The 25,887-nt window shown below is 51.9% G+C and overlaps 1 protein-coding gene across 2 annotated transcripts in view; it reads left to right on the forward strand.

Moving 5' to 3' along the window:
- Nucleotides 1-104: 104 nt before the first annotated feature.
- Nucleotides 105-25,887, forward strand: part of RGS10 (regulator of G protein signaling 10) — a 36,399-nt gene continuing 10,616 nt past the window's right edge. The window contains exons 1-4 of one of the 2 annotated variants that reach the window (XM_080640771.1): nucleotides 105-222; nucleotides 11,923-12,041; nucleotides 13,111-13,197; nucleotides 24,360-24,503. In XM_080640771.1, coding sequence (XP_080496897.1) covers nucleotides 174-222; nucleotides 11,923-12,041; nucleotides 13,111-13,197; nucleotides 24,360-24,503 — 399 coding nt within the window. In that variant the 5' untranslated portion in view covers nucleotides 105-173. Of the gene's footprint in view, nucleotides 223-6,689; nucleotides 6,839-11,922; nucleotides 12,042-13,110; nucleotides 13,198-24,359; nucleotides 24,504-25,887 lie in introns of those variants that run through there. The other variant, XM_080640772.1, reaches the window with a different exon arrangement.

Raw genomic sequence — 25,887 nt, forward strand, 5'->3', positions numbered from 1 at the left:
GGAGCCGGCTCCTCCTCTCCTCGGCCTCCTCCTCCTCCTCCTCCTCCTCCTCCTCCTCCTCCTCCACCTCCTTCTCCTCCTCCTCCTCCTCCTCCTCCTCCTCCTCGCCTTCCTCTCGCTCAGCTGCCGCGCGGCCGGGCCGCTCCTCCTTCCTCACCCGGGCGCCCGCGGAGATGTTTAACCGCGCGGTGAGCCGGCTGAGCAGGAAGCGACCGCCGTCAGGTAAGCTGCTCCCGGGGCCCGCGGGCTGGGGGGTCGGGGCGCCCCAGGGGCCGTGAGGAGCCGCCGAGCATCCTTCCCTCCCGCCTGGACTTGGGCGCGGCTGGGCGCTCCCGGCCGCCCGCGCCACTTCTCGCAGCGCCGTCCCGCGTTCTGCGGTTCCAGCGGCGGCGGGAGCGCAGAGCCCGGAGGCACCCGGGGAGGAAGTTTGGCTGAAAGGAGGAACAAGAGCAGTCTTCTTTTTAGTGACTGGGGGAGAAGGAGATGCAGAACACCCCCAAACTTTGCATTTCGTATGGGCTCTGGCTTCGGAAAGCAGAACGTCGCGCGGGGTTCCCCGGGCTCTGGAGCTGTCTGTCTGCGCTGCGAGCGCTGGTGCGGAGGATGCCAGCGGGGCGCCCGGAGGCGGCGCGACCTGACCCCGGGCATCCGACTGGGCAGCCGGGCCTGGGCTGCCGGGCGCCTTCAGCCCTGAACCTTGCAGTCAAAATGTGGGGCCGCGAGGGAGCGTGAATATGAGGGTGGGTGGAGAGGACCCCTCTGTCGTTGGCGCCAGGGAAGCGCTGACATTAGGTACAAAGGGTTCGTCTTGACTGTCACTCTGGACCAGCCTGAGCTACAATTTGAGGCAACCTGATAGGACAAAAAACAAAACAAAAAACAAACAAAAAAACCACCCACCGTGAAGATGAAACCATGCCCTGGATTCCAGCCTTCTTGGTTCGTCATAATAGCTACGCCCCTTGGAGTGCTCCAGGTGGGTCCAGGCCTGTGTCCCCCCTGCTCTGTGAACTGCCCCTTCACCTTTAGGACAACCCGGGGAGACACACGTATGGTCCCGGCCGCTTCACAGCCCAGGGAACCGAGGCCGGGAGCTGTTAGGTAACTTGCCCCAGGTCACACAGTCGGTGATGAAGAATCCAGGTTTGCCTGGCTCAGGAGTTCAGAGGCTTTGCTGCTGCCTCCCACTTCAAGAATCACTTGAGTCTGTACATGGTCCCTACCCTCTTTCCACCTACTATCACTTTATGGGGGACATTGTGGTTAGAGGATGGCCTGGATCCAGACTGGCTGGGTCCTGAATCCTTTCTCCACCACTTAGGAGCTGGGGAACCTCTGTCTATGCAGATAAGGATCTTCAAAATGGAATAATCATAGCTACCTTTAAAAAAAAAACACAACAACAAACATCTATTTTTTAAAAATTGATATCAGAGAGGGAGAGGGAGAGAGAGAGAAACATCAATGATGAGAGCGAATCATTGATCGGCTGCCTCCTGCATGCCTCTATCTGGGGATTGAGCCTGCAACCCAGGCATGGGCCTTGACCAGGAATCCAACCATGACCTCTTGGTTCATAGGTCGTCGCTCAAACACTGAGCGACACCAGCCGGGAATTTCCCCTTTCTGAGCACTTAATTGGAGCTGATTTCCCCTTCGTCTGGTTATGCGGATCATCGCATTTAATATTTAGGACAACCGTAATGAAGTAGAACGTCACAGGGTTGTTGTAAGGCGCTTGTGTGAGTGTTAGTGGTCATGGAAACATTGTCCTGTGGACTGTGGGCCGAAGCAGTTCCTTGTGTGTGTTCATTTTAGCGGCGACCCTCCTGCTGGACGTTCACAGACCTGCGGAGCAGCCGTCGGAGCCTGCACTCTGGAGTTAAACTCCTGGCTCCCGCCCTCATGATCATTTAGTGACTTTGAGCAGGTTACTTGACCCCTGAGCCAACTGCTAAATTGTTGGGAAATTGGGGAGCTGGTTGCTAAGCCATACCTAGCTTGAAATGGCTGTTGTTGGATATTTATATCATGGAAATGGGCAAATGCTAACAATCAGGTCTCTCCCCCTCCACCCCCTGGGAGAGCTGGCTTGCCAATACACCTCTGCATCAACTTCCCCATCTGTAAAGTGGGCTTCATGGGGTTGTGGGATGAAATGCACTAACACATAGGAAGCCCTTAGGGCAATGCCTGGCGCATAGTAAGTACTCGCGTGTGGTTGGCTGTTATCTCCCCCTGTTCCTCTTATAACAGAGCTGCTGCGAACATCCCTGCTCAGGTTACTGGTTGCTTTGGATCATTTTGGGTTTGAAGTCTTCCAAACAGAATGACGGAGTTATGGCCCAGACATGGTTTTAGGGTACTGTTGCATGTGGGCAGGTTGTACCCCAGAAAGATTGGGGGCAGTTTCAGGGACACCTGTGGAATGTACCTCTTTCAGGACAACGCATTTGAAGCCTGAAAGAATGCGGTTAGGTCGCTGGTAGAGAGATCAGTAGCTAAAAAAATCATGATTTGGTATTGGAGGCCTGGCATCCAAGGGCTGGATTTCCTTACGATTTTTAGGTTTAAGGTCTGCCCCCCCTAATGGGAAAGGACAAATTAGGTCCTGCCAGTTGGGTCTCACCCAGCAAAAGAAGGAGCCAGTGAGAAAGGGGGCATGTGGGCCCCGAGGCAAAGGTACTATGAAGCTAGCTACGTGATCCACGGGACCCTGTATTGATTTTGTGTGTGTGATTCTTTAAAAAAATTTTTAAAAAATATATATTTTTATTGATTTCAGAGAGGAAGGGAGAGGGAGCGAGAGATAGAAACATCGATGATGAGAAAGAACCATTGATCAGCTGCCTCCTGCAAGCCCCACACTGACTGGGGATCGAGCCTGCAACCCGGGCATGTGCCCTTGACAGGAATCGAACCCAGGACCCTTCAGTCTGCAGGCTGATGCTCTATCCACTGACCCAAACCAGCGAGGGCTGAATTAATTTTCTTAAAGTGGCCCCACAAAAACAGGACCCACCCCTGCAGGACCCACCCCTGCAGGACCCCTGATTTGGACCTGGCTGCAGCCCGGTCTGCCAGTGCCTTTTACTCTGGACCTTTCCTGCTTCTCTTATTGGAGACACTGTCTTTAAGCGGAGGGTTTGGTGTTCTCAGCCCCTAATTCCAAGGTTTCAAGTGGGATTCCCTCATTCTCCTTCCTGAGGTTTCTCAAAATGTGCTCAACAACCACATGGGGGTAGAGGGGGAAGGAGCTCTCTCCAGACCCTTCCATTCAGTCCTGGGGACCGAGGCCGGAGGGAGAGTGGCACCATGTCCACAGCCCCAGGTGCTTCTCATGTCCTTGAAAGTGTGAAGACCCCCCTGAAGGATCCTGCCCACCCGCCCTTTCCCCCCACAGCCACCTGCACTATTAATGGCAACTGTGATGCTGCTTAGTTGAATACCAGAGCCAAGGCCAAAGCCACAGGCCTATGACCTGACCGAGTCTCCCGGGGGGGCGGGGGGCGGGCGGTGGATCCCCGGGGGGCTGGGGAGATCCCCATCTGCCAGCCAGGCCTCTCAGCCCTCCCCTGGTCCTGTTATGCATTATCCCATTAAACTTTTGGGTCCAGGTTCAGATTTATTGCTGGGCTTAAGTTTTTATTTAAAGATGACAGTTGACATAGCAATTTTAATGCCTTTGTTTGAACAATCCAGCAGCAGAGCAGTCTTGGCGCCTGGGACACTCTCCCTGCAGAATGGCCTGGCCCTGGTCTTGGGTTCAGGGAGGCCCTGGCCCTGGTCTTGGGGTTCAGGGAACGTGGAACAGGGGCACCGAGAGGCTGGGCTGGGCTCGGGCGCTGTTTCATTCGGGCGCGGTCAGCGCACAGCCAGCGGGCCCGGGTGTCAGCGCTGAGCACCAACGTGTAGACCGGGGGGTGGGGGTGGGGGTGGAGGAGCTCATGGTGAATTATTTACTTTCACTAACTTTGTAGTTGAACGGCCGGCTCCTTTCCTCACTGGGAGGCATTCTGGAAGCCTAGACAGGTGCCCATTTCCTGGGTGAACCGAGTCACTTCCCTCCTGCGGTTGAGTAATCCCCAGCCCCCTTCCCCCGCTGGGCTCTGGGAACTTGCTGTTTAAATTATACTAAATTTACTCTCAGCAGCTTCTTCTGCTTCCCCCAGATAGCCCTCCCCGACAGCTGCCCCGGCGGTGGCTGCGGGGCCGAGGGGCCCAGGCAGGGGACAGCAGCTCCTCGATAAGCACTATCAGGGGGCGTCCACTGGGCGGAAACAGTCCCTTGCAGACTTCCGGGGGGCAAAGTGCCCTTCCAAGCGAGTTCCCATCTCTCGAGGGCCCTGCGTGTGGGTCAGCTTTTCTCTCTCCTCTGCGGGGTGCTCAGGGACCCCTAATCTGGCCTGCCCAGTTCCATCCCCCTCCCAGCTTTGCCCCTGGGTGGCTGGACATGCCCACCTCTGTGCCTTGGCTCCGGAGGGTGTCCCCTGTCTTCCAGGCCGCCTGCCGCCCCCCCTCTCTCCCCGAAACACAGCCTGTCCATTGCAGCTTTCCCTGGGCAGCTGCAGAGGCCCGCCCCCGGGCAGGGACTTGTCCGCAGCGGCCCATTTCCAGAGGGACAGCAGAGAACTCAGATCTCCGACCCAAGTCCAGAGCTACCTCACACAGTATCTATTTAGTCATCTCATTAAAATATATGTAGCCCGGCCGGCGTGGCTCAGTGGTTGAGCGTGGACCTAGGAACCAGGAGGTCACACTTCGATTCCTGGTCAGGGCACATGCCCGGGTTGTGGGCTGGATCCCCAGGGCGGGACATGCAGGAGGCAGCTGATCAATGATTCTTATCATTGATGTTTCTATGTCTCTCTCCCTCTCCCTTCCTCTCTGAAATCAATAAGTATATTAAAAAATAGATACGTATTTAGAGAATGAATATGGAGATGACTTTTCTCTTTCCTTTCCTGTCTCCCTGCCTTCCTTCTTTTTTTTCTTTCTTTTAAATTTTTAAAAATATATTTTATTGATTTTTTACAGAGAGGAAGGGAGAGGGATAGAGAGTCACAAACATGGATGAGAGAGAAACATCGATCAGCTGCCTCCTGCACACCCCCCACTGGGGATGTGCCCGCAACCAAGGTACATGCCCTTGACCGGAATCGAACCTGGGACCTTTCATTCCGCAGGCTGATGCTCTATCCACTGAGCCACACCGGTTAGGGCTCTTTTTTTTCTTTTTTTTACTTTCTTCCTTTCTCCAGATGGGACGTTAAAAGCAACGCCATCATCAACCATCTTTATCATTCCACCAATGCCAGGGTGCCTTAACTCCCCCGATAGTAGGAAAGATATAATCTCATGTAGAGAACTGCGTGCTACACAAGATCTTCTGCTAGGGAGAGCCCTGGGGGGAGGGAAGAGGAAGCCTGCCCCGCTGTCCTCCCCTCTGCAGCCCTGGGGTTTGGCACCGTGTACATAAATGTAATTGTCTATTAAGCCCTAACCGGTTTGGCTCAGTGGATGGAGCGTCGGCCTGTGGACTGAAGGGTCCCAGGTTCGATTCCGGTCAAGGGCATGTACCTTGGTTGCGGGCACATCCCCAGTAGGAGGTGTGCAGGAGGCAGCTGATCAATGTTTCTCTCTCATCGATGTTTCTAACTCTCTATCCCTCTCCCTTCCTCTCTGTAAAAAAATCAATAAAATATATTAAAAAAAAAAACACAAGGAAAAACTCCACCAAAATCCCAGACTGTCTTTCCTCTGTCCACACAGCTTACTTGGTTTTCCTTTTTCTTTTTTTTTAATTCTCACTTGAGGATATTCTTTCCGTTGATTTTTAGAGGGGAGGGGGGAGAGAGAGAAACATCAGTATGAGAGAGACATATCGATTGGTTGCCTCCTGCAAGATCCCTGACCAGGGCCAGGGATTGAACCTGCAAATCAAGGCATGTGGCCTTGATCCAAAATCGAACCCATGACCCATCATGAGACCACTGAGCCAAACCAGCCAGGGCTCACTTGGTTATTCTTCTTCTCATTTCTTCATGGACCAGTGAAGAAAACTTCATGCCTGCCTGTGGCACTGCAGGCAGATGCCATTGGGGAACTCCTGGTCTCAACTTCTCAGTTAATTTTAAGTTCTGTGAGGAAAGGGGCCCTGCCTTTCATTTTATTTTTATTTTTATTTATTTTTATTTATTTTTAAATATATTTTTATTGATTTCAGAGAGGAAAGGGAAGTTGAGATGGGATCTAGTAAGTGCTCAGGAAATGCCAGCTAATTTTACAACTGTCATTCTCCTCTCTGCTTGCCCCCAAATGGCAGAAAGATACAGCTCTTACTCTCAACAAATGCACAGTCTACCCGGCTGATCCTGGAGGGAAAGTCACTTACGTGCCTCGAGGTAGGGGGCAAGGGAGAGTGACACAGAGCGGGAGAGCGAGGGCCCCTTTAGGAATACATATGAGGTTCCGGTGGAAGCACGGGGGCTTCTGGAAAGTGAAAACCATAATAACAGGGTCTTCGCTTTCACCCCCAAGACGGGGCTCCTGGGGTAGGTTTATTTTTTCTGGGCCTTTGCCTAGAGAGTGAGGATTCCAGGGAGGCTACAAATAACAGCCCGGCCGTCTTATTTCCTTCCCTCTGGTAGAAACTGAAAACCAGTGGCCATCTGTTGTTTAGTCCACTCAAAAGAGGATGTTGAGGTTTGTTTTTCCTTCGGACCCAAGGGTGCTTGGGAGGCCTGCAGCCCCCGGCCTGTCTCACATGAAGCGTCTCTGAGAAGGCAGTGGGTTTGGGGCTGCCTGGACCTCCCCGGTGGACCCCAGAGCATGGAACGTAAGAACGGCCCCACCCTCTGTGGCAGGTGTCCTCGGTTCACCCGCCACCCGGGCGCTGGCAGGGCGGAGAGGGGCCGGGACTGTGTGGGGTACAGGCAGCTGCACAGGTGGCCTTTGGAGGCATAGCCTGAGCACAAGGCTCTCTCGGCGGCCTCAGGCCTCCTGGGAAACGGCCACGATGCCGCTTCTGAGCCGAGCCAACCCTCTGCACGCTGCCCGCTCCGCTCTTTGACGCTGGCTATTATTATGATTACTTGCACACTTTTTTATTGTTATTCTTTTCGGCTAATTGCAGTTCACGCAGACCTCCCCGCCCAGGGAATTGCGTGCCTGATGGGTAATTATTCTCAGAAGCTAGAGACTGGAGCTGACAAACTGCTTAAGTGATATTTAGAAGATAGAGTGTTTCCATGACCCAGTTTCTCCAGAGCTTGCAGTAGATCACGGGTCCTAACGAACCCATTCGCTGCTTCTGAGTCGGGGTGACTTTTTAAAAAATGTAGCATGTTTGATGTGGTGGAGGTGATCTGGGGTTGAAATATGTGTTGTGGGGTGTGTACTTTCCTTGAGCATCTTAAAGGGGTATGGTGTATGCGCATGTGTGTGTATGCGTGTGTGTGTGTGTGTAGGAAAGTAGGTGTGTGTGTATGCGTGTGTGTGTGTGTGTGTTGTACCAAACCACTTTAGAATTTGGGATTAACACTCCTGTCTTTTCCTGGGCTTGAATGTTTAATATGCTGTGGGTCTTGGGGGTAATTGGGACAGACCCTTTGAGGTTGTAAGTTGACTCTGCTGTTGAAGGCGCTGGATTTTGAGATTTTTTACTAAAATATTATGTGACTTGGGGAAATTGTCAAGGCAGGATCACTGCCCAGACCTTCCTGCAGACTAGCAGCAGGAATCCCTGCTGTAAGCATTCGGTTCTGATGAGCGTTACACATGCCTTTGGAATATGGATTTCCAGGGAGGTGATGTGTGGGGAAGGTCTCTGGCAGCGATGACATCATGGCAGCTGTAAATAATGCATGGCACCATATGCTGCAGGCACCCAGCCTCAGCCACCTGCACCGGAGGCTGTGCCGTCTTTGACACAATGGCTTTTACTGAAGCCAGAAGCCACACAGAGCGGCATAAATGTAGATGGACAGTGCACGTACATGTGTTTGCATGTTAGATGGTTCTGGCACAGTCTTAGGGGAGTTTTGGTCTACGCGGAACTGGACTCTTACCCAGTTTTCTCAGTCCTCTCCCCTCAGTGTAATCGTTGTAATCTCTTCAAGGCCGTCAAGTTCTGGCCTCTGTGGGTGTGAAGATCAGCAGATATCAAGAATAAAAAGGATAGGACAGCCTGGTGCTAAAGGGCAGGCACTCTGGAGCAGGACTGTCTGGGCTTGACCATGACCCCCATTTCCTAGCTGGGCCACCTTGTATGTTACTGTGCCTCAGTTTCCTCACCTGGGAAGTGGGAATAATATTAACCGCATCAGAGAGTCATCATGAGGACTGAACATTGTAAACAACTTGTTTATTATTAGCCAATGACAGATTAATCTGAGAATAAAGTTATTGAAAAGTAAGTATTGTGTCTGCAAAAATCTGAAGATCTAAAATGTTTTCAAGAGCCCAGGAGGTACAGAAACCATTCTTGTTTCATTACAAAAATGTTTTACAATTGAACTAAAGAACAACAAAAAGCAAACAGAGTTGGCCAAACTTGAAATAGATGTTGTCACCAACAACTCCTTCCTAGCTTGAGGTTCGTGAAAAAACAGGTGTAACTTCTCTCCCACCTGTGCATCCCAAGCCTCCCTGCTTGTGGACTCCATCTCCAATGGACACTTGAATCGACGAAGGAGAGAGGAGTCTTGGGCCTTTGTGGCTCTAAGTGCCAGCAGTTGGGAAGCCGGGTTTTGCTTCATTCTTAAGTCCAGAGAGTAAACCAGCTTGCTATGGAGAAAGGTTATTTCTATCTCCTAGGCATTTTTGGATGGATTATAACATTTAGAGTGAACCGAGACGGCTTAGGAAACCTTTATTTACCTACACCAGAAAGTAGCAGATGTCTGCTGAGCAGGGAACAGACCCCGAGTAACGGAAATGCTAAGTTAGGGGGCGGTCTCTAGGGCAGCGCCCCATGGAGTGGACCTCTGCTCAGTCTCATCGGAGGTCAGGGATAATGACTTGGAAAAGAGAGACGCTGTTAAGGAAATGGAGTTTGCAAATGCTGATCTGTCCAGATCGATCGATCTATATTAATACCAATCAAGAAGGATTATAGGAAAGAAGGCATAACCAAGAGCCTGAATCAAAGCGAAAGACAATCAGGGTCCATCCAGCCGTTCCTTAGCTGGGTCACCTCGCACAGGACATGTACCCTTGGCACCTGTTATTTCCCAGGCTCCATAAAATAAGGCGACTAGATTCCATTAGTGCAGTGGTCGGCAAACTCGTTAGTCAACAGAGCCAAATATCAACAGTACAACGATTGAAATTTCTTTTGAGAGCCAAAATTTTTAAACTTAAACTTCTTCTAACGCCTCTTCTTCAAAATAGACTCGCCCAGGCCGTGGTATTTTGTGGGAGAGCCATACTCAAGGGGCCAAAGAGCCGCATGTGGCTCTCGAGCCGCAGTTTGCCGACCACGGCATTAGTGGGTTTTGAATTGTAAAACCTTTTGTTCAAATGAAAGCTGTTGCGGAAACCTGACATGCAAAAGGGTTAGAGTATGAAATAAAGGGCGAGGGGTGGTAGCGGCTGTCCAGTGGTGGGGACAGCTGCCTTACCTCTCCGTCAAACAGAGCACTCTTAGCTGAATGGGAATCCATCGAGTGTGTGTATTTGCATGATGGCATGTCAGTGAAAACCCAGATGGTGGTTTGGTTTATGACTGAAAAGAATGTCAAGAGTTTTGGAATCCCTGGAGGCCAAGGGTGAAATCGTAGGGCCCAACCGGTGGTTCTGCAACAGCGAGAGACATGCGCAGCCACCTAAGGTTGTTCCTGGAGCCGAGATCTTGTGTCTCCACATTTATTTACTTAAGAGGGGCTCTGCTGGGGAAGTGGGGTCAGCTGACCAACTGCGTCCTCCGGGTCAAGAACAGAAGAGTAAATTAGTGAGATGCCTGGCAGAGCGAGCGCTGTTGCAGACATGTCTTCTCATAACGATCTTTTAATTTGATTTATACTTCGTCGGGGAGAAGCCCAGTGTTCCTCGGCTTGCCATTCTAGCTAGCATTTGCAGAGAGCGCAGGAAACGAATGTAGCAGCCACGAACTGAAGATTCACTTTACAGAGGCGTCAGATCCATTTGTGATGTGCACCAGCGAGTTCGCTTCTCGATTAAAGGAATGGATTTGTCCCAAATCATTCCCTCCCGCGTTCCATCTCCAGTGCGCATCGAAACACAGCCTTCCGTAGGGGTCCTGGCTTCTGCCTAATTTAACCCACGTCAGCCTGAGACTGTCTCAAATCCAGGTAGTTTTCCTCGCTGCTGGGAGACGGAGCCTCAGCTGCTGGAGAAAGTAAAGTGTGTGTTGACACCCCCCGTAGAACATGAGAGGTCACGGAATCTGAATTACTACTAAGTCCAATGTGTTCTGATACAACCCTCCTCCCCAAACACCCTCGTTATCCCAGGTGAACATCTATAAGGCTTTTTCATGTATCCTTTCCAAGTCATTTGCTTGGCCGATTTATTATTTATTTTTCAATTACAGTTTGCATTCAACATTATTCTGTATTAGTTTCAGGTGTACAGCAGAGTGGTTAGAGACAATCCTATACTTTACAAAGCGTTCCCCCCAATTTGGCCGATTTCTTCATGAAAAGCTTATTTCCTCCTAGATTCAAACTTTTCCTTATAGAAACGTGTCTCTACTTTGAAAGAAAGAAAAAAAAAAAGGCAATGGAGAAAACAGTATTAGCTACAAAAATAGTTCACTCGATACATCCGTTTAAGGAAGGGAAGAGAGGAACTAACATTGTTGGGAGTCCACTGTGAGCTTCCAGGTGCCCGATGCTTCCTCTTTTAATCCTGTGGGGAACCTGAGCTACAGGGGGGTTGTCCTTACTCCATGGCCACACCGTTTGAATTGGCCAAACTGGGTGTGAAACCTGGGCTCATCCCACGTACATTCCGTGGTTTCCCTCGACTCCAGGAAGGGCCCAGATCCTGTAGACTGAGATGTGTTTGTGGTGTCACTTCCTCCTTCAGGCAAGTAGCTGAAGTAGGCGAGTTGGAGATCCCCTGTGCCCTATCCCTTCGTCAAGGGGCTTTTGAGGTGTCTGGAGTAAGAGAGGGCAGCGGATGGGCGGGTACAAAGAGTCATTCAATCCTTCGGTCCACGCACGTAGTTCACAGCGTGATGCCGAGCCATGCTGGAGCCTGGGGAAAAAGGAAAAATCCGTAATAACGATCCTGCCTTTATTTTCAGTGTTGGTATTTTCCTCATTATGGAATGTTTTGCATTAGTTTTTTCAAAATATTGCATGAAAATATTACTTATCTTGATGCCCGAGTGTTCTGGCATCCTTTAAATTTTGCTCCTGTGGCCAGGGTCTCCTTTGCCCCAGCCTAGTCCCGGCCTTGGGACATACTTTTATTTGTGTGCCAGGCAATGAGCCTCATGCTGGAGACACAAGGTAAAGATGCACAGGAGCTTTCAGACGAGAGTCAGTCATGCCCATAGTCACAGCTCAACATGATAATTATAAGACAGAAAGTGTTATGGGGAAGGAGTCTCTGTTGAGCCCAGGTGCCTGGGAGGGTGAGACTTGCGGACTGCCTGCACTTGGCCGGTGGACACATGGGTGGGGGAAGGATGTAAGGGAAGTGTCAGGAAATGACAAGTCTCTTCATCGCTCTGAGCCTCAGTTTTCTTCATCTGTACAATGGAGGGAATGGTAGCACCTACTTCATAAGGTTGTTTATTGTCAGGGCTAGAATGAGCTCACTGGGTTAAGTGCCTAGAGTAGATTCTGGCACCTAAGTTAATATCTGTTAGCCACAATGGTGATTATATGCAGATATTTTTAAATGGTAGTATCTATGGGTCACACACACAGTCTGAACTTTGCTTTGCAGACATCCACGACAGTGATGGGAGTTCCAGCAGCAGCCATCAGATCCCCAAGAGCACAGCCAAGTGGGCGGCCTCTCTGGAGAATCTGCTCGAAGACCCGGAAGGCGTGAAAAGATTTCGGGTTTGCCTTTTTTCATTGAGGTTTAGATGGGCGTGTGGGGAAGCACAGGCCAGTTTTTAACACTGTCCCAACGCAAGAGTAAGAACTTCTCACCTGTCAATGCCAAGATGGAAAGTCATGGGTAGTCATGGACCAACAGCGAGGGCCATGCACAGAGTGTGTCTGGGTTTCATATAGCTGAATGGGAGGGGGTGGGACAATGGGGAAGACATACCATGTTCATTGACAGGATCTACAAAGAACGTCCAGCTCTGTGATACCTGGGAGGGGTGGGCTGCATCTGATGAGAAGGATTGTTCTTTTGTGTGTTGGGATTATTAACAGGGTGAGACAGGCAAGACAACAGCTGGCAAAGTGAAGTTGAACGTCAAGAGGAAGCTGATGGATGGAGAAGCATCAGTGCTGCGTAGAAATAACTTTTTTGGCCAGCAGTAACCCCAGGTGTCAGAAGAAGATCATGTGAATTTGAAGAGTACCCTGTATCTGCCCGAGTTCCACTGAAATCTGTCCTTAAGTCTGGGGTCTTAGGAGGGGGAGGCAGGCAGGACTACTAATATTCCTGGACACCAGGCCACTGTGAACTTGATCTAGATCTCATGGAGGACACTTTTCTGTGCCACTAATCCCTAGCATCGGCCAGAAGAGAAATATACACACCTCCAACTTAAAATAGTTTTCACCATGACGTTTTTGGACATGCTTAATATATTTTCTTTTGTTTTGTTTAAAAAATGGGCCTGATTTTAGAGGAATGTACTTTGTTTAAACATTGTCTGGAAGGAACCAATATATCTTCCACTTTAATTTACTTTCTGGTAATTTATTGTTAGCTTAGAATTGTGAAGAGATGCTTGCTTCATTTTTACTCTTCCTTATAATGTCAAAGCCATTAACGTTCAAATGCATATGAAATTCTAGCTTTAACATTAAACAAAAGCTTTGTTTTTCAGGGTGGACTTTTCATGCTCATGTTTTGGATTTTTACCGAATCAATCCTTGAAGGGAAATGTTCGTTTGTTTTTTAAAGTAGAATACTGTTTTATTCATTTTTTTTTCTCTGTATCCATAGGAATTTTTAAAAAAGGAATTCAGTGAAGAAAATGTTTTATTTTGGTTAGCATGTGAAGATTTTAAGAAAACACAAGATAAGAAGCAGGTATTTCTTCCACTTTGTAATTATGTTCTCCATAATGCTGTTTTCTGTCCTTATAAACTTACAGCTGCCTTTCCCAACATATTGTGAAATTGCCTAAAGACATCTGGTCCATATTGGATTTAGGGGGAAGATTTAAGCTTCAGATTAGGTGTCCTGTGCTGCTCAAATATTCATAAATTTAAAAAGAGGGTGTCAATCCTTGTTTAAATGGAGCTGTGCGAATGGACACATATTTAGAGTAAAAATAACGATTTGTCACTTAGAGTTCATCACCGCTTACGATTTTTTTCTTCGTGAATAAGTTATGCGGATGCTCCCCCGTGTTTGACATGTCGGCGTTTTGTACAGACGTAGTAAAATGCCAAGCAGATGTGGCGATGAAAGCAGTGTGCCTTGGATGGATTGTCAATTATTCACTATATCTGTATGAAACATCCTGTAGTTGGCAGGCATCCCACATAAAACGTTTCTGACTGTTCTCCCGGGTAGATATGTGCTCTTTGCAGGCAGTAGCCTTTCATTCTAACGTCAGCCCGTATTTTTACCGTTGAAGGTTGGGTTAAGAGGAGGTGGAGGAGATTATGGGAAAGGAGATCTGTGGATTGGGGGTGTTTATGAGGCCTGTGACTGAATTTCTTTTTCTTTTTCTTTTTCTTTTTGACTGTGTATTTCTAAGAGGCTACCAGCTAAATGCTTACAGGGTCCCAGAAGTAATGTGCATGAGTGAGGCTTTTGGAGTGAGGCTGTAGGGAGTGGTGGGGACTGGGGCTATCAGGGGGCAGCTGCCCTGGCTCCAGGAGCTGCAGCTGGTTGCTGAGCTGACAGGGATCGGTGGCTCCTGGGCTTTCCCTGCTTCAAGTTCTGCCCACTCGGGTCTTCACTTGCCCACCCTTGCTCCTAGAAACCTGAGGGGCCTTCCTTCCTAAGGCCTTTCTCTCGTCTTCAGCCTGGTGCTGCCTATTTCTCCAGAGAAGCTAAACATTTGGAATTTGATGTGAACCATCCGATATTGTAGAATTAAAAAAAAAAAAAAAAAAAAAGTAAAACCTTGCCTGCCAAACCAAACACATCCACGGGCAGATGTGGCTTGTGGGCTGCCAGTTACTCACATCTGTCTCCAAAAGCTGGAATCCAGCAGTCATCACGTGTTTGCAGGCAACAGCTTGGAAAATGTCCATTGGTTTATTCAGAGGCTCTTCTGGACTCAGACACACTTTCCCCAAGATGGAGCGGGTGGCCTTCCTCTCCGTAGAGGCAAGGATGGATTCTGAGATAGGGTCCCTGGAGCTTGAATTTCCTGAGTCGGCCTAGAAAGCCGTCCAGGACATGGCCATTGGCATGTACTTTTGTCGGCTTCTTCTATTCCCTGGATGACTTTGCCTGAGCCTCCTGGGTGGTGAATGGCCTCAGAGAGCAGGAGAGAGGGCCTGCTTCGGAAAGCTAGGGTGCTGGCCGCAGCCTTTCAGGCAGGAGTGCCCTTGGCACCCAGGACAGGGCCCAGGGACAACCTCCCATAAATGCCGGATTGTGCCATTGATTTGTCCAGCATCACCTGAAACCCTCGCTCAGAGTCAAGCAGGGGAGCAGATGGCCACCCCTCTGCCTACTCTTTCTGTGTTGGGGGTGAGAGGGGCCTAGAGGTTGGCCAGCCCACGCATCACTGGACAAACCGAGAAGCTAGGTTCCTCCTTGGCCAAGCTGGGACTTGGACCAGCGCCCCGAGGCCCCCCCCCCCCCCATCATTTTCCCTGCAGACCATGCTGGTGTGTCCTTCGGTTCGGCTGAGCTCACCGATCTTTGTGGAGTGCCTGCTCAGGGCCAGGCCTTGTGAAACGCACGAGAGACACACAGGGACAAGACAGATGCGGGGCACTGGGGAACAGGGGCCGGGAAGGGAAGCCGCTTGGTAAGCCTCTGCGAGTGAGGCTGGAAAGGGAAGTGCAGGTTCTGGGAGCACGGGCCACGGGCAGTCCGGAAAGCCCCCAGGGGAAGTGACTTTTAAGCCAACAGGACACTGGAAGTGGAGTTTCGGGGTGGGGCGGTGTTCCTGGAGGAGGGGGCAGCATGTGGGGAGGAATTCCTGGAGAGGAGAGTGAAGGTCGACCAGATGGCTGAGGGTCGTGCTCTGCTGTGCTCTTGGGCCTGGCTCTACCGTACTGGAGGCTGGCGGGCGGGTGGGGCCACACCTGGAGAACCTGGGCACCAAGGTGAACCCTGGAAAGCCATGTGGTAGTTGCATTAGCCCATCCACATCCTACAGACAGAGCTTCCAGTGTCCGGCAGCCCCTCTCTGCCCCCCTGCACCGCCCCCTGCCCCACTATGACTCCTTGAAGGTTTGTGTCCTTCCGCCTGGAATGTGCCTGGCGCTTGCTCCCGTGCAGGGAATGCTGCTGCCTCGCTGTGGGTGCCTGAGGAGGCGGGGGTCCTGGAAGGGGACGCCTCCAGGCGCCCACACCTGTCTGCAGGAGCCTCTGGGCGACCCCCATCCTCCCCGGGGCTGTGGTTGGAAGGTGACGCGGTGGCTTGCCCACGGCCGCAGTGTGGTGGGACAGAGCCAGGATGCAGACCAGTCTCCATCCCAGGGCCTGGGAAGTCGCTGGTGGGTCTGGCTGCAGGGGAAGTAAAACCTCCAGTAAGTTCGAAGTCACTAATTTAGAAAAGCGGAGGAGGACACCAGCATGGGGGAGAAGTCGGCCCAACTGAGTTTCACAATCAGACTCACGGCATCTGGAGTTTGGTGAGGGTTCATCGCTACAGTGAACGAAGGCAGTTGTGGGATCACGGGAACCTCACTTTTGCCTCCATTACTTTAAATGGGACCCGTACTGGTTTGATTTCCGTTCTCTCACTAGGTTTATCCAGCTGGCTCTCTCCTGAGCACTTACTGATTTATCTGGTCTCTTGTACAATTTCTTTTTCTTTTATTGATTTCAGAGAGGAAGGGAGAGAGAGAGAGAGAGAGAGAGAGAGAGAGAGAGAGAGAGAGAGAGAGAGAGAGAGAGAGAAACACCCATGAGGAGAGAGAATCATGGACCGGCTGCCTCCTGCATGCCCCCTACTGGGGATCGAGCCCACAACCTGGGCATGTGCCCTTGACCGGGAATCGAACCTGTGACCTCCTGGTTCCTAGGTCGACGCTCAACCCCTGAGCCATGCCGGCCGGGTTGTACAATTTCTTTTCTTTTCTTTTTTTTAATATTTTATTGATATTTCACAGAGAGGAAGGGAGAGGGATAGAGAGCTAGAAACATCGATGAGAGAGAAACATCCATCAGCTGCCTCCTGCACACCTCCCACTGGGGACGTGCCCGCAACCAAGGCACATGCCCTTGACCGGAATCGAACCCGGGACCTTTCAGTCCACAGGCCGACGCTCTATCCACTGAGCCAAACCAGTTTCGGCTGTACAATTTCTTTATTCATCTTCTGGTTGTTGGCTTTCCCCTCTGCCATGCAGGCTCCATAAGGTTTGAGATCTCTGTCTGTCTTCTCCCCCAGTGTATCCACGGGATAGCCAGGCCCACGGGACTTCCAGCTCTTTCCACTCAGGTCGGACGGCACCTGAGGACCCACCGTGGCTGGGGAACTAGCCTCCCTTTCTCTCACTCTGTGCTGCCGTTGCAGCCTCGGACTTGAGAGTTGAACATGAGTCCATCCTGCTGGGGCTCGTCCGCTCAGAGGCTCCAAACAGTGGGAGCTGTGTCTCCACCGTCCTCCGGGGCCTGTGATTCGCCCCCTGACAGACAGGAAGCAGCCCCTTGGTTCGGGAAGGTCTTGCTCCCTGCATTCATGGTGGGGGTGCTGGGACTGTGAGGGTGATGCCCCTTACCCTGCCCGCCTTGGGGTTCCTGGGGTGGAAGTACCTTCTAGGTGTTCAGCAAGCAGCATGTAAAACAGCCCCCTCCCTTTGCACTTTCTTTGTGGCTTAACATTTTTCTGTCAAGTGCCTCTTCCCTGTGGATTAGCATGTGAGCTGTGTCTATCGTCTACAACAAAGCAGCATTTATGGTTTACAAAACCTCAGGAAAAACTCCCAACAAGGTGTTCATTCTTTGGCTACTCCTGAATTCACTCATTCATTCACTCACTCATTCATTCCTCAGCACATGTCTTCATTGCTGTGAGGAATCAGTATTTTATATGGGAGCTAATTTGTTTTCTTTGGGGCCAGTTTAGAGGATGGAAATGGATATGGCAGCCTGTACAGATTTGTAAAAACCAAACTGAGATGGGGGTGCAATGAGTGGGGGGGTGGGACAAGGCTTCTCATAATCAAAGCTCTGAGAGCGGCTTGCACTGGCATTGAAATATGATAATATCTTTATTTTTTATTTTATTTTAAGGTGTCTTTATTAACAATTAGGTTGTTCATTCCTCTTTGCCCTCTTCTTCACTGGTATCCTTGATACTTCCTCTGTCTTGCACGTTTTGGCTTTCTCTCTTGGTTGGCTTATGCTTTGACATCTTGAGAACAATTATCCACTTCAGGCGAATGAGCACTCCAACATCAGCCAACATCAGTCACACGTACAATTTTAGCATATGGGCTGCTGAAGCGAGCACTGATAATATCTTTTAGAGTTAACAGAGTTATGGGGGGAGTCTATCGTATTTATTATTTTCACTGTATCTTACTTAACACTAAAACTTGATCCAGGATTTTGGAGTGCTTGATATTCTTTTTTTTTTTTTTAAATATATTTTATTGATATTCTACAGAGAGGAAGGGAGAAGGATAGAGAGCCAGAAACATAGATCAGCTGCCTCCCGCACACCCCCCACTGGGGACGCACCCGCAACCAAGGCACATGCCCCTGACCGGAATCCAACCCGGGACCCCCCAGTCTGTAGGCCAACGCTCTATCCACTGAGCCAAACCGGTTTCGGCTTGATATTCTTATTTAAAGTAATGGTAAAGGTTTTCCTAAAAGGCTGAAGCACCACCTTCTTTATTTAAGAAATAAAAGCATTTAAAAATTCCCAAAGTGACATGCGCACGCCTCAGGTGAAATCCATTCATTCACAGGTAGATGCCATTGGAAGGGCTGCTCCCTTCGCCGCTCAGCACCCTCCAGAGCTCACTCTCCCTCTGGTCTGGGCTGCGTCTTTCCAACCTTTTTCTTTCCACGTGGACTTGGCCCGGTCCAGGCGGAACTGATCGGAGCTCAGAGGCTCTCCGTGTGGTCTGGGGCCTGCCCAGTGCCTCCATCCCTTCCTTCCCTGATCACGTATCATTCTCAGATGTTATCTGCCACTTCCTCTTACTATCACCGAGGTTTCACTTACTTACATCCTGTCTACTGCATTTTCATTACGGAAATATTTATTGTTTGTCGTTTGCTGCTGAGCCAAAGAGGACGCTACAGTTACGTTTTTCTCCTTGCACCATTTTTTTCGCTCTTCTTCTTTTCAGAGTCCTTTAAAATGCTTCTCGATACGATGCTGCATGGGCTCAGGCCTCAGCGTACCGCTGCGGTCCGGGTTCACCTGGGGACAGGCCTCCGGGGCCTCTGACCACAGCTCCCTGGGTCTTCCTTGGCCACCACCGGCCATGCCCTTTGCCCCTCGCCTGCTTCCTGGCCCCAGGTCCTCTGTCCTGAGTCACTCGCTCATTGCCTTGGAGCACGGACGGCAACCGCCTCCGGAGAAAGGGGTCACGGCAGGCAGACCTTTTAAGATCTTGTTGAATGAAAAGGTGATCCCCTCCTCCCCCCGACTCTCCACTTCATTAATAATCTGACAGAGCACAGAACTGAATGAATTCTGGGCTGAAGCTCACTCAGAAATGTAAAGCCATTGTTCCATTGTCTTCCTTGCTGTTGGGCATCAGGATTTTATATGGAAGCTGACTTGTTTTCTTTGCTTTTTTTCTCTCCCCGAAATAGCACAGGCTCTTCTTTTCACCAGCAGTGTTCTAGAACTGAACAGTCAGAGGCTTTGGAAGGGGTGGGCTTCATTCGCTGTGTGGGCATTGTATGGGGACATGTCATCCGGACACGATAGTTCTGGACAGTGTTCTTAGGTTATTGTCCTTATTTTTCCATCTCTCTGGCTTTTGATTCCTACTTTTCTTTGGAGGTTTCAACTTCATTTATTTATTTTTTAAATATATTTTATTGATTTTTTACAGAGAGGAAGGGAGAGGGAGAAAGAGTTAGAAACATTCATCAGCTGCCTCCTGCACACCTCCTACTGGGTATGTGCCCGCAACCAAGGTAGATGCCCTGGACCGGAATCGAACCTGGGACCCTTCAGTCCGCAGGCCGATGCTCTATCCACTGAGCAACACCGGCCAGGGCTACAGGTTTCAACTTTATCTTCAAATCCTCCCGTTGACATTTTTTATGCTTTTTTGTTTACTTTCTCTAGACCCTCTGGTCTCTTTCTGGTGCCACAAGCCCGAGATTCTGTTTCTAAACGAAGCACATCTCCCATCAGCTGGATTGGAAGACGTTTGCTAGGGGGTTTGTAGGCAGACTTTCACTCCACCCCTCCGTCTGGTGGGCTTCTCCTCCTTGCCCTCCTTCATACCCCGGTCGGTTCTTTAGAGAAGAGAACTCCAGGCTGGGGGGAGGGAGAAGGGGAGAGAGGGGGAGATGATCACTGGGGTGCTCAGAGTTGGGGGTCTGGGCCCGGGGGTCTAACGGCCTCTTCCTGCTGCCCTCCTCATCCCTTCCGTCTGGGTTACCCGCTGCCCACGTTTGGACGTTTCTTGCTGGCACTACCCCCCCCCCCCCCCCCCCCCGCCTTGCAGGTGCTGAGGTTTGTTCTTGTTCTCTGCAAGGGAGCCATCCGCTGCCCCTCCACTGCTCTCCATTTCCTGAGCCAGTTCTCGGAAAGACTCTCCAATCACTTACTTGATATTTTCTTTTCCTCATCCTCTGTCTGAAGTCAATATTAATGAAGGTAGCTGCTTGCTCCTTTAATTTTCTGACATGGCCTCTCCCATTGTCCACCTCTGGAGAGTGGCGGGATGGAGAGGAACAGCCGGTGGAGAGAGGCAGGAAGTGTGGCAGGGTGTCCAGGAGGGAGGTGTCCCCTCGCTTCCTGGAGTAGAGGCTGCAGGATCCCCTGGCGGAGGGACCATTCTGTCCTTGATGTCGCGGTGTCTGCAGACTGACGTCCAAGGCCGCATTTCTAGAGATCAGTTGGCAGCTTGGGCGAGGGTGGGGCTGAAATCTCAGGAGAGCATGTGGTTAGGAAAGCAGTTGGCCTAGGGCAGAACTCTGGGACAGAGGGACAGGAGCTGACCAAGGAGACGGGGGCGGGGGGATGTTGGAGAATCCTGAGAATCGGGGCACGGGGCCAGGGCCTGGGGAGCATTCCAGAGGCGCATCTGAGGGACTTGGCCACGTGGCCCTCCGTGAGCCGGTGGGAGGCCAGGCCGGGCTGGCCGTGCACGCTTAGCTGTTGCGATGCCTCCATAGGAAAGCTGGGTGGGGGGGCTGGGGAGGCCATTAGCTAAAGGAGGATGTGAGTAAAAGGAGGTGGGGTTTTATTCTCCCAGTGGGAGACGTTTCGGCTCGCTTCCTGGGTGAGGGCGAGGAACCAGAACACACAAAGCCATGCTCTTCTGGGTTGGGGGGCGGGGCGGGGGGGCGGGGGCTGTGCCTTGGCGCTCCTGGGGGAGGTGACTGCTCGGGCTGATGGAAGGGAACTCGCTTCTCCTGCGCGTGCGCTGTGGGGGCACCTGGGCTGATGCCGGCGGGAGAAGGCCCAGGCTCATGGGGTGTCTGGGAAGAGCTCCCCTGGGTGCGAGCGCCCCCACAGGCAGTCCTCACGCTGATGCCGGGAGTCCCCGCGTGGCCCAGGCAGGGTCCTTTTCCAGCACCTTCTGGGGCAGGGTGGGATGCCCTCCCAGGGAGCAGGAGAGGAGAAGGGCCACCCTCCAGGTCACACCCAGGGTCACAGGCCTGCGACCCCGCCAGTGGGTGGACGTTTCTGCCCCTGTCCCGACAGAAGCCAGAAGAGGGCTCGCGGACTCTGGGATCCGCTGGAATATCTCGGGAGAGCAGGGTCCTCTTTCCGGGCCTGGCGGTGGACGGCGGCCTCCCGTGACTGGCCTGCGGTCGCTGCATCAGGGTTTCCCTTCCCGGTCACACTTCCTCCCCCGGCCAGATAAGCTGAGCGCTGACGTGTGTTCAGTCCCAGACGGGACGCCGCGGGGACCCACAGACACTCGGGAAGGGTGGCTGGGGATGTGCAGATGGGGTGAGAGCAGCCCCCCAGAGCCTGCTTCCTCTCCTCCAGGCCCCTCACACCCCCGCCTTTATGCCTCAAGCTACTGATTCATTCCACGTCTTTTCAGAGCCACCCCAGTCAGCCTGGGCTCATCTGGAAACGTGTGTGTGTGTGTGTGTGTGTGTGTGTGTGTGTGTGTGTGTGTGAGAGACAGAGGGGGGGGGGGAATGACTGTTCAAGGGGGAGGGGGCCTGAAGTGGTTCCTGCCCCCAGCGCTTTGTACAGAGGCTGTTCCTCTGACCGGCTGGCACTTTTGGGAAGTATGAAACAGCAGTCGTTTCCCCAAAATGTTCATTCCTGGGAGAAGGGGGGCAGCGGGAGGGAGGCTCGTGGCTTCATGGAGGGGGTGGGTCTTTGAGAGGCAAACAGCCCCAAGGTGCTGCCCGACCGGATCTGGATCGTGGGCCCGACGTGTCCGCTGGGCCAGCCATGTTGATCTTAAGAGGCCCCGGTGTCGTGGAGCCTGGATTGACGAGTGGCTCGCAAGGACAGTCGAGAACCGACACGGGGCCTTGGCTGGGGCCTCCGCCTGCGCTGTCTTTCTGGGGGCGGGAGGCGGTCAGGCCTCGGCCTCCGGGGCCTTTTCTCAACTTGTCCTTGGACCCAAAATAAGTTAACGGACTGCTTTTCTTTCTTTTTTTTTTTTTTTTTAAATATATTTTATTGATTTTTTACAGAGAGGAAGGGAGAGGGAGAGAGAGTTAGAAACATTGATGAGAGAGAAACATCGATCAGCTGCCTCCTGCACACCCCTTACTGGGGATGTGCCCGCAACCAAGGTACATGCCCTTGACCAGAATCGAACCTGGGACCCTTGAGTCCGCAGGCCGACGCTCTATCCACTGAGCCAAACCGGTTAGGGCTAATGGACTGCTTTTCTACTCCTTTCAGACACCAGGGGTTGAGGCCTTCTGGTGTTTTCCATGAGGCCAAGGGTTTCACAGGCTGGGGTTTCCTCGGGGAGAATGGCAGTTGGCAGGCCTCTCAAGCCCCTTGCTCCCCCCACAAAGCACAGCTCCGGTGCGTTTCTGAGACATTTACGGTCTGGCCTCCTCCCTGGGGTGAAGTGCTACTTCGGGCTTTAATGTTTAAAGACATCCCCCCCTCCCGCCCGTGTGTGCTGCCCTGAGGTTGAGTACAGGCACTTTCCTTTTTCTAAGAGCACAGAACCCTCAGGGGACGCCCCGAAGACCAGGCTGCCTTCTGTAGCCCAGCAAGGAGGCAGGCTGAGTTTTTGTTTGTTAGTTTTTAAAAAATATATTTGTACTGATTTCAGAGAGAGGAAGAAAGAGATGGAAACATCAATGATGAGAGAGAACCATTGACCCTCTGCCTCCTGCACGCCCCCTACTGGGGATCGAGTGTGAAACCTGGGCACATGCCCTTGACCAGGAATCGAACCCTGACCTCCTGGTTCATGGGTCCACGCTCAACCACTCAGCCACGCCCGCTTTGTGAGACAAAGCACTTAGGGTGAGCGTGTCCCTGTGCCAGCCCGGGTTGGCTCCCAGGGCATTAGACGCGCACCTTGCCCCAGTCGGCTTCCAGGCCTTTCCAGGTTCCAGAAGGACTGCCCTTGGGACGCAGGGCGGCCAGCGAGTGCTCTCTCCCTCCTCCTCACCCCTCATTACCTGGAAACAGCACCCTGCAGGGGAGGAGGACGCACTGAGCACCCCGGCGGGGATGATGCGTCCCACAGGCATGGGGCCGAGCTGAAAGGCAAGGCTTTGGAGCGCGCGTCGTAAGGCTCCCTGCGGTTCCCAGGACCAGCGTTGGCGCTCTCCTGGACACTGATTTTTGTGTGTGCGTGGTAAAATGCACGTAAAATTTTACCATTTTAGCCATTTTTTAGGACTCTCGTTTTTATCATTTTAACCATCTTAAAGTGTACAGTTCAGCCTGGCAGGCGTAGCTCAGTGGTTGAGCATCGACCTATGACCCAGGAGATCACGGTTCGATTCCTGGTCAGGGCACATGCCCGGGCTGCAGGCTCAACCCCCACTGGGGGCGTGCAGAGGCAGGCGATCCATGATTTTCTCTCATCATTGATGTTTCTCTCCCTCTTTACCTCTCCCTTCCTCTCTGAAATCAATAAAAATACATTGAAAATAAAATTAAGTGTATAGTTCAGTGGCCTTAAGTGCACTCATAGACTTACACAGCCATCACCACTCTCATCAACCCAACCAGAAACCCCTTGCCTATTAAGCAGTTACTCCCCTCTCCCCTGCCCCCAGTCCTGGGAAACCCCTCATTTTCTGTCTCTCTGGATTCGCTTGTTCTGGGTGTTTCAGGTGAATGGAATCACACAATATGTGGCCTTTCGTGTCTGGCTTCTTGCAGTTAGCATAACGTTTCAAGGTCACCTACGCTGTGCACGTGCCACGACTTCATTCCTTGTGCCTGAACAATGTTCCCGAAGTCCTTTATTTTTTCTCCTCTTTTTTAATTAAATTGCTTGGGGTGACATTGGTTAATATGACCATATAGGTTTCAGGTGTGGGTTTCTATGTTCCAAGATCTGTAGATTGCACCGTGTGCCCACCATCCCAAGCCAGATCTTCCCCCGTCACCAAATCTCAGGACCCCCTTCACCCATCCCCTCCCTCCCCTGCCTTGAGTCCTTAATTTGGAGAATTCACAGGACTCCCTGAATGGTACCAAATGTCACCACTGTGGGCCCGGATTCGTCCTGTCATCGTTTCCAAGTGGGTAGCGGAGCCGTTTTGTGACAGGAGATGGAGCAGCAGGCAGAGCCCTCAGGCCAGGCCGGAGGGGAGAGCTGGGCTCAGGCCGGGGAGGGGAGAGCTGGGCTCAGGCTGGGGAGGGGAGAGCTGGGCTCAGGCCGGGGAGGGGAGAGCTGGGCTCAGGCCGGGAAGGGCTGAGCTCACCAAGAACAGCCTCTGTGTGTCTCCCGCAGATGCAGGAAAAGGCAAAGGAGATCTACATGACCTTCCTGTCCAGCAAGGCCTCGTCACAAGTCAACGTCGAGGGGCAGTCCCGGCTCAACGAGAAGATCCTGGAAGAACCGCACCCCCTGATGTTCCAGAAGCTCCAGGACCAGGTAACCTGACCTCCTTGCCTGCGCTGTGACTTGAAGCCGAGGTGTCTCCCCAGCCGGGCACATGGAGGAGGGAGCTGTGGCTGGCAGAGAGGCCTGGAATGCCAGGCTCCGGATTTAACCCACAGGCGGCTCCCCCACACCGATGTGCTCTCGGTCTACACTCAGTGTGAACGGGCAGGGTTATCTGTCTTCTCAACGCAGATCAGAAGGGAGGCTGGGGCTGTTTGAGGCATCCACACCGAGGAAGCACCCTGTGATACCCGCGGAAGGTAGGAGCAGACAGAAAATTCTAGAAAGCGAGCACAAAGCCTCAAAATGCCCGGGAACCTGGGGCTGTTTTTGTGTGCAAATGTCCAAACATCATCGCCTACGTCTGGTGGCCCAATACCATAAGCTAGTTCATAGTGAGGCCCCTGAGTTATAATGAAGTGTTACTCTCTGGCAGCATGCATGTTCCACGTAAAGCAGGAATAATTAGGTTTAAAATAGACCTAGAAGGGGTGAGTTGGTTTTCTGGAAAATTCTCCTATGAGGAATGGCCATGGCCATGGGCAAAGGGGTGAAAGTGCACCCCAGGGGTTTTCATAGACATGGGCGTGCAGAGGTGGCTGTCCATAGCGCGCCCGTTCTTGTGAAACGTTACTCACACCTGTAGACAGTGGGGCACAGGTTTCTGACTTCTCCTGGCCCTGTTCTTACTGAGGAAGTGAAGGCCTTACGTGGCACACAGGTAGAAGCTAGCTTTTAGCTGAACTCAGCAGTCCTCCCTCTGAGCACGCCCAGAGCCCCATCACCTGCATGAACTGTTTCCAATGAGATGGTCCCCGGCGGGATGAGACGCTGCCCTCCCAACACGGTCCCAGTGATGCAGATGTTGCCTGCCCTGGGGCTGCACTGCACTGTGAGGACCACTGGTCCCCTGCATGGGCTGGCCTTTTACAAGTGTGCACAGAGCCCCTAACAGGCATGCCCCAGCTTCCATCCGACGGAAGACAAACGCACAGGTCGAACACACAAACATGAGAGGGAGCTGGAGGGTGTTTTCCAGTCGACACAGTGGCAAGTGCAAACCCCTCTGAATTCTGAGTCAAATGTGGGTGTTGAAGGAACCCAGCGCGCACGGAGACTTGCTGAGGGCCTCCTGGAGGGGGTGATGTTGAGTCAGTGGAAAGGACGCCATGCAGATGGGTTTGTGGAGGGAAAGGAAGTGGAATGTATGACCCAAAGGCAATTATTCTGTGGCTCTAGCTGCACGAGGATGTCTGCCCCACCGGGACCTCAGTCTTTTCAAGGTTTCCCGTTGTATTTTAAAGTGCTGCCGGGGTTGGGAACTGCACTGAAGCTCCTGAGGTCTCAGTATTTCCACGAATAACAACATCTGCGA

Source organism: Plecotus auritus (assembly GCF_963455305.1).
Source record: "Plecotus auritus genome assembly, chromosome: 9".
NCBI classification, from domain to species: domain Eukaryota; kingdom Metazoa; phylum Chordata; class Mammalia; order Chiroptera; family Vespertilionidae; genus Plecotus; species Plecotus auritus.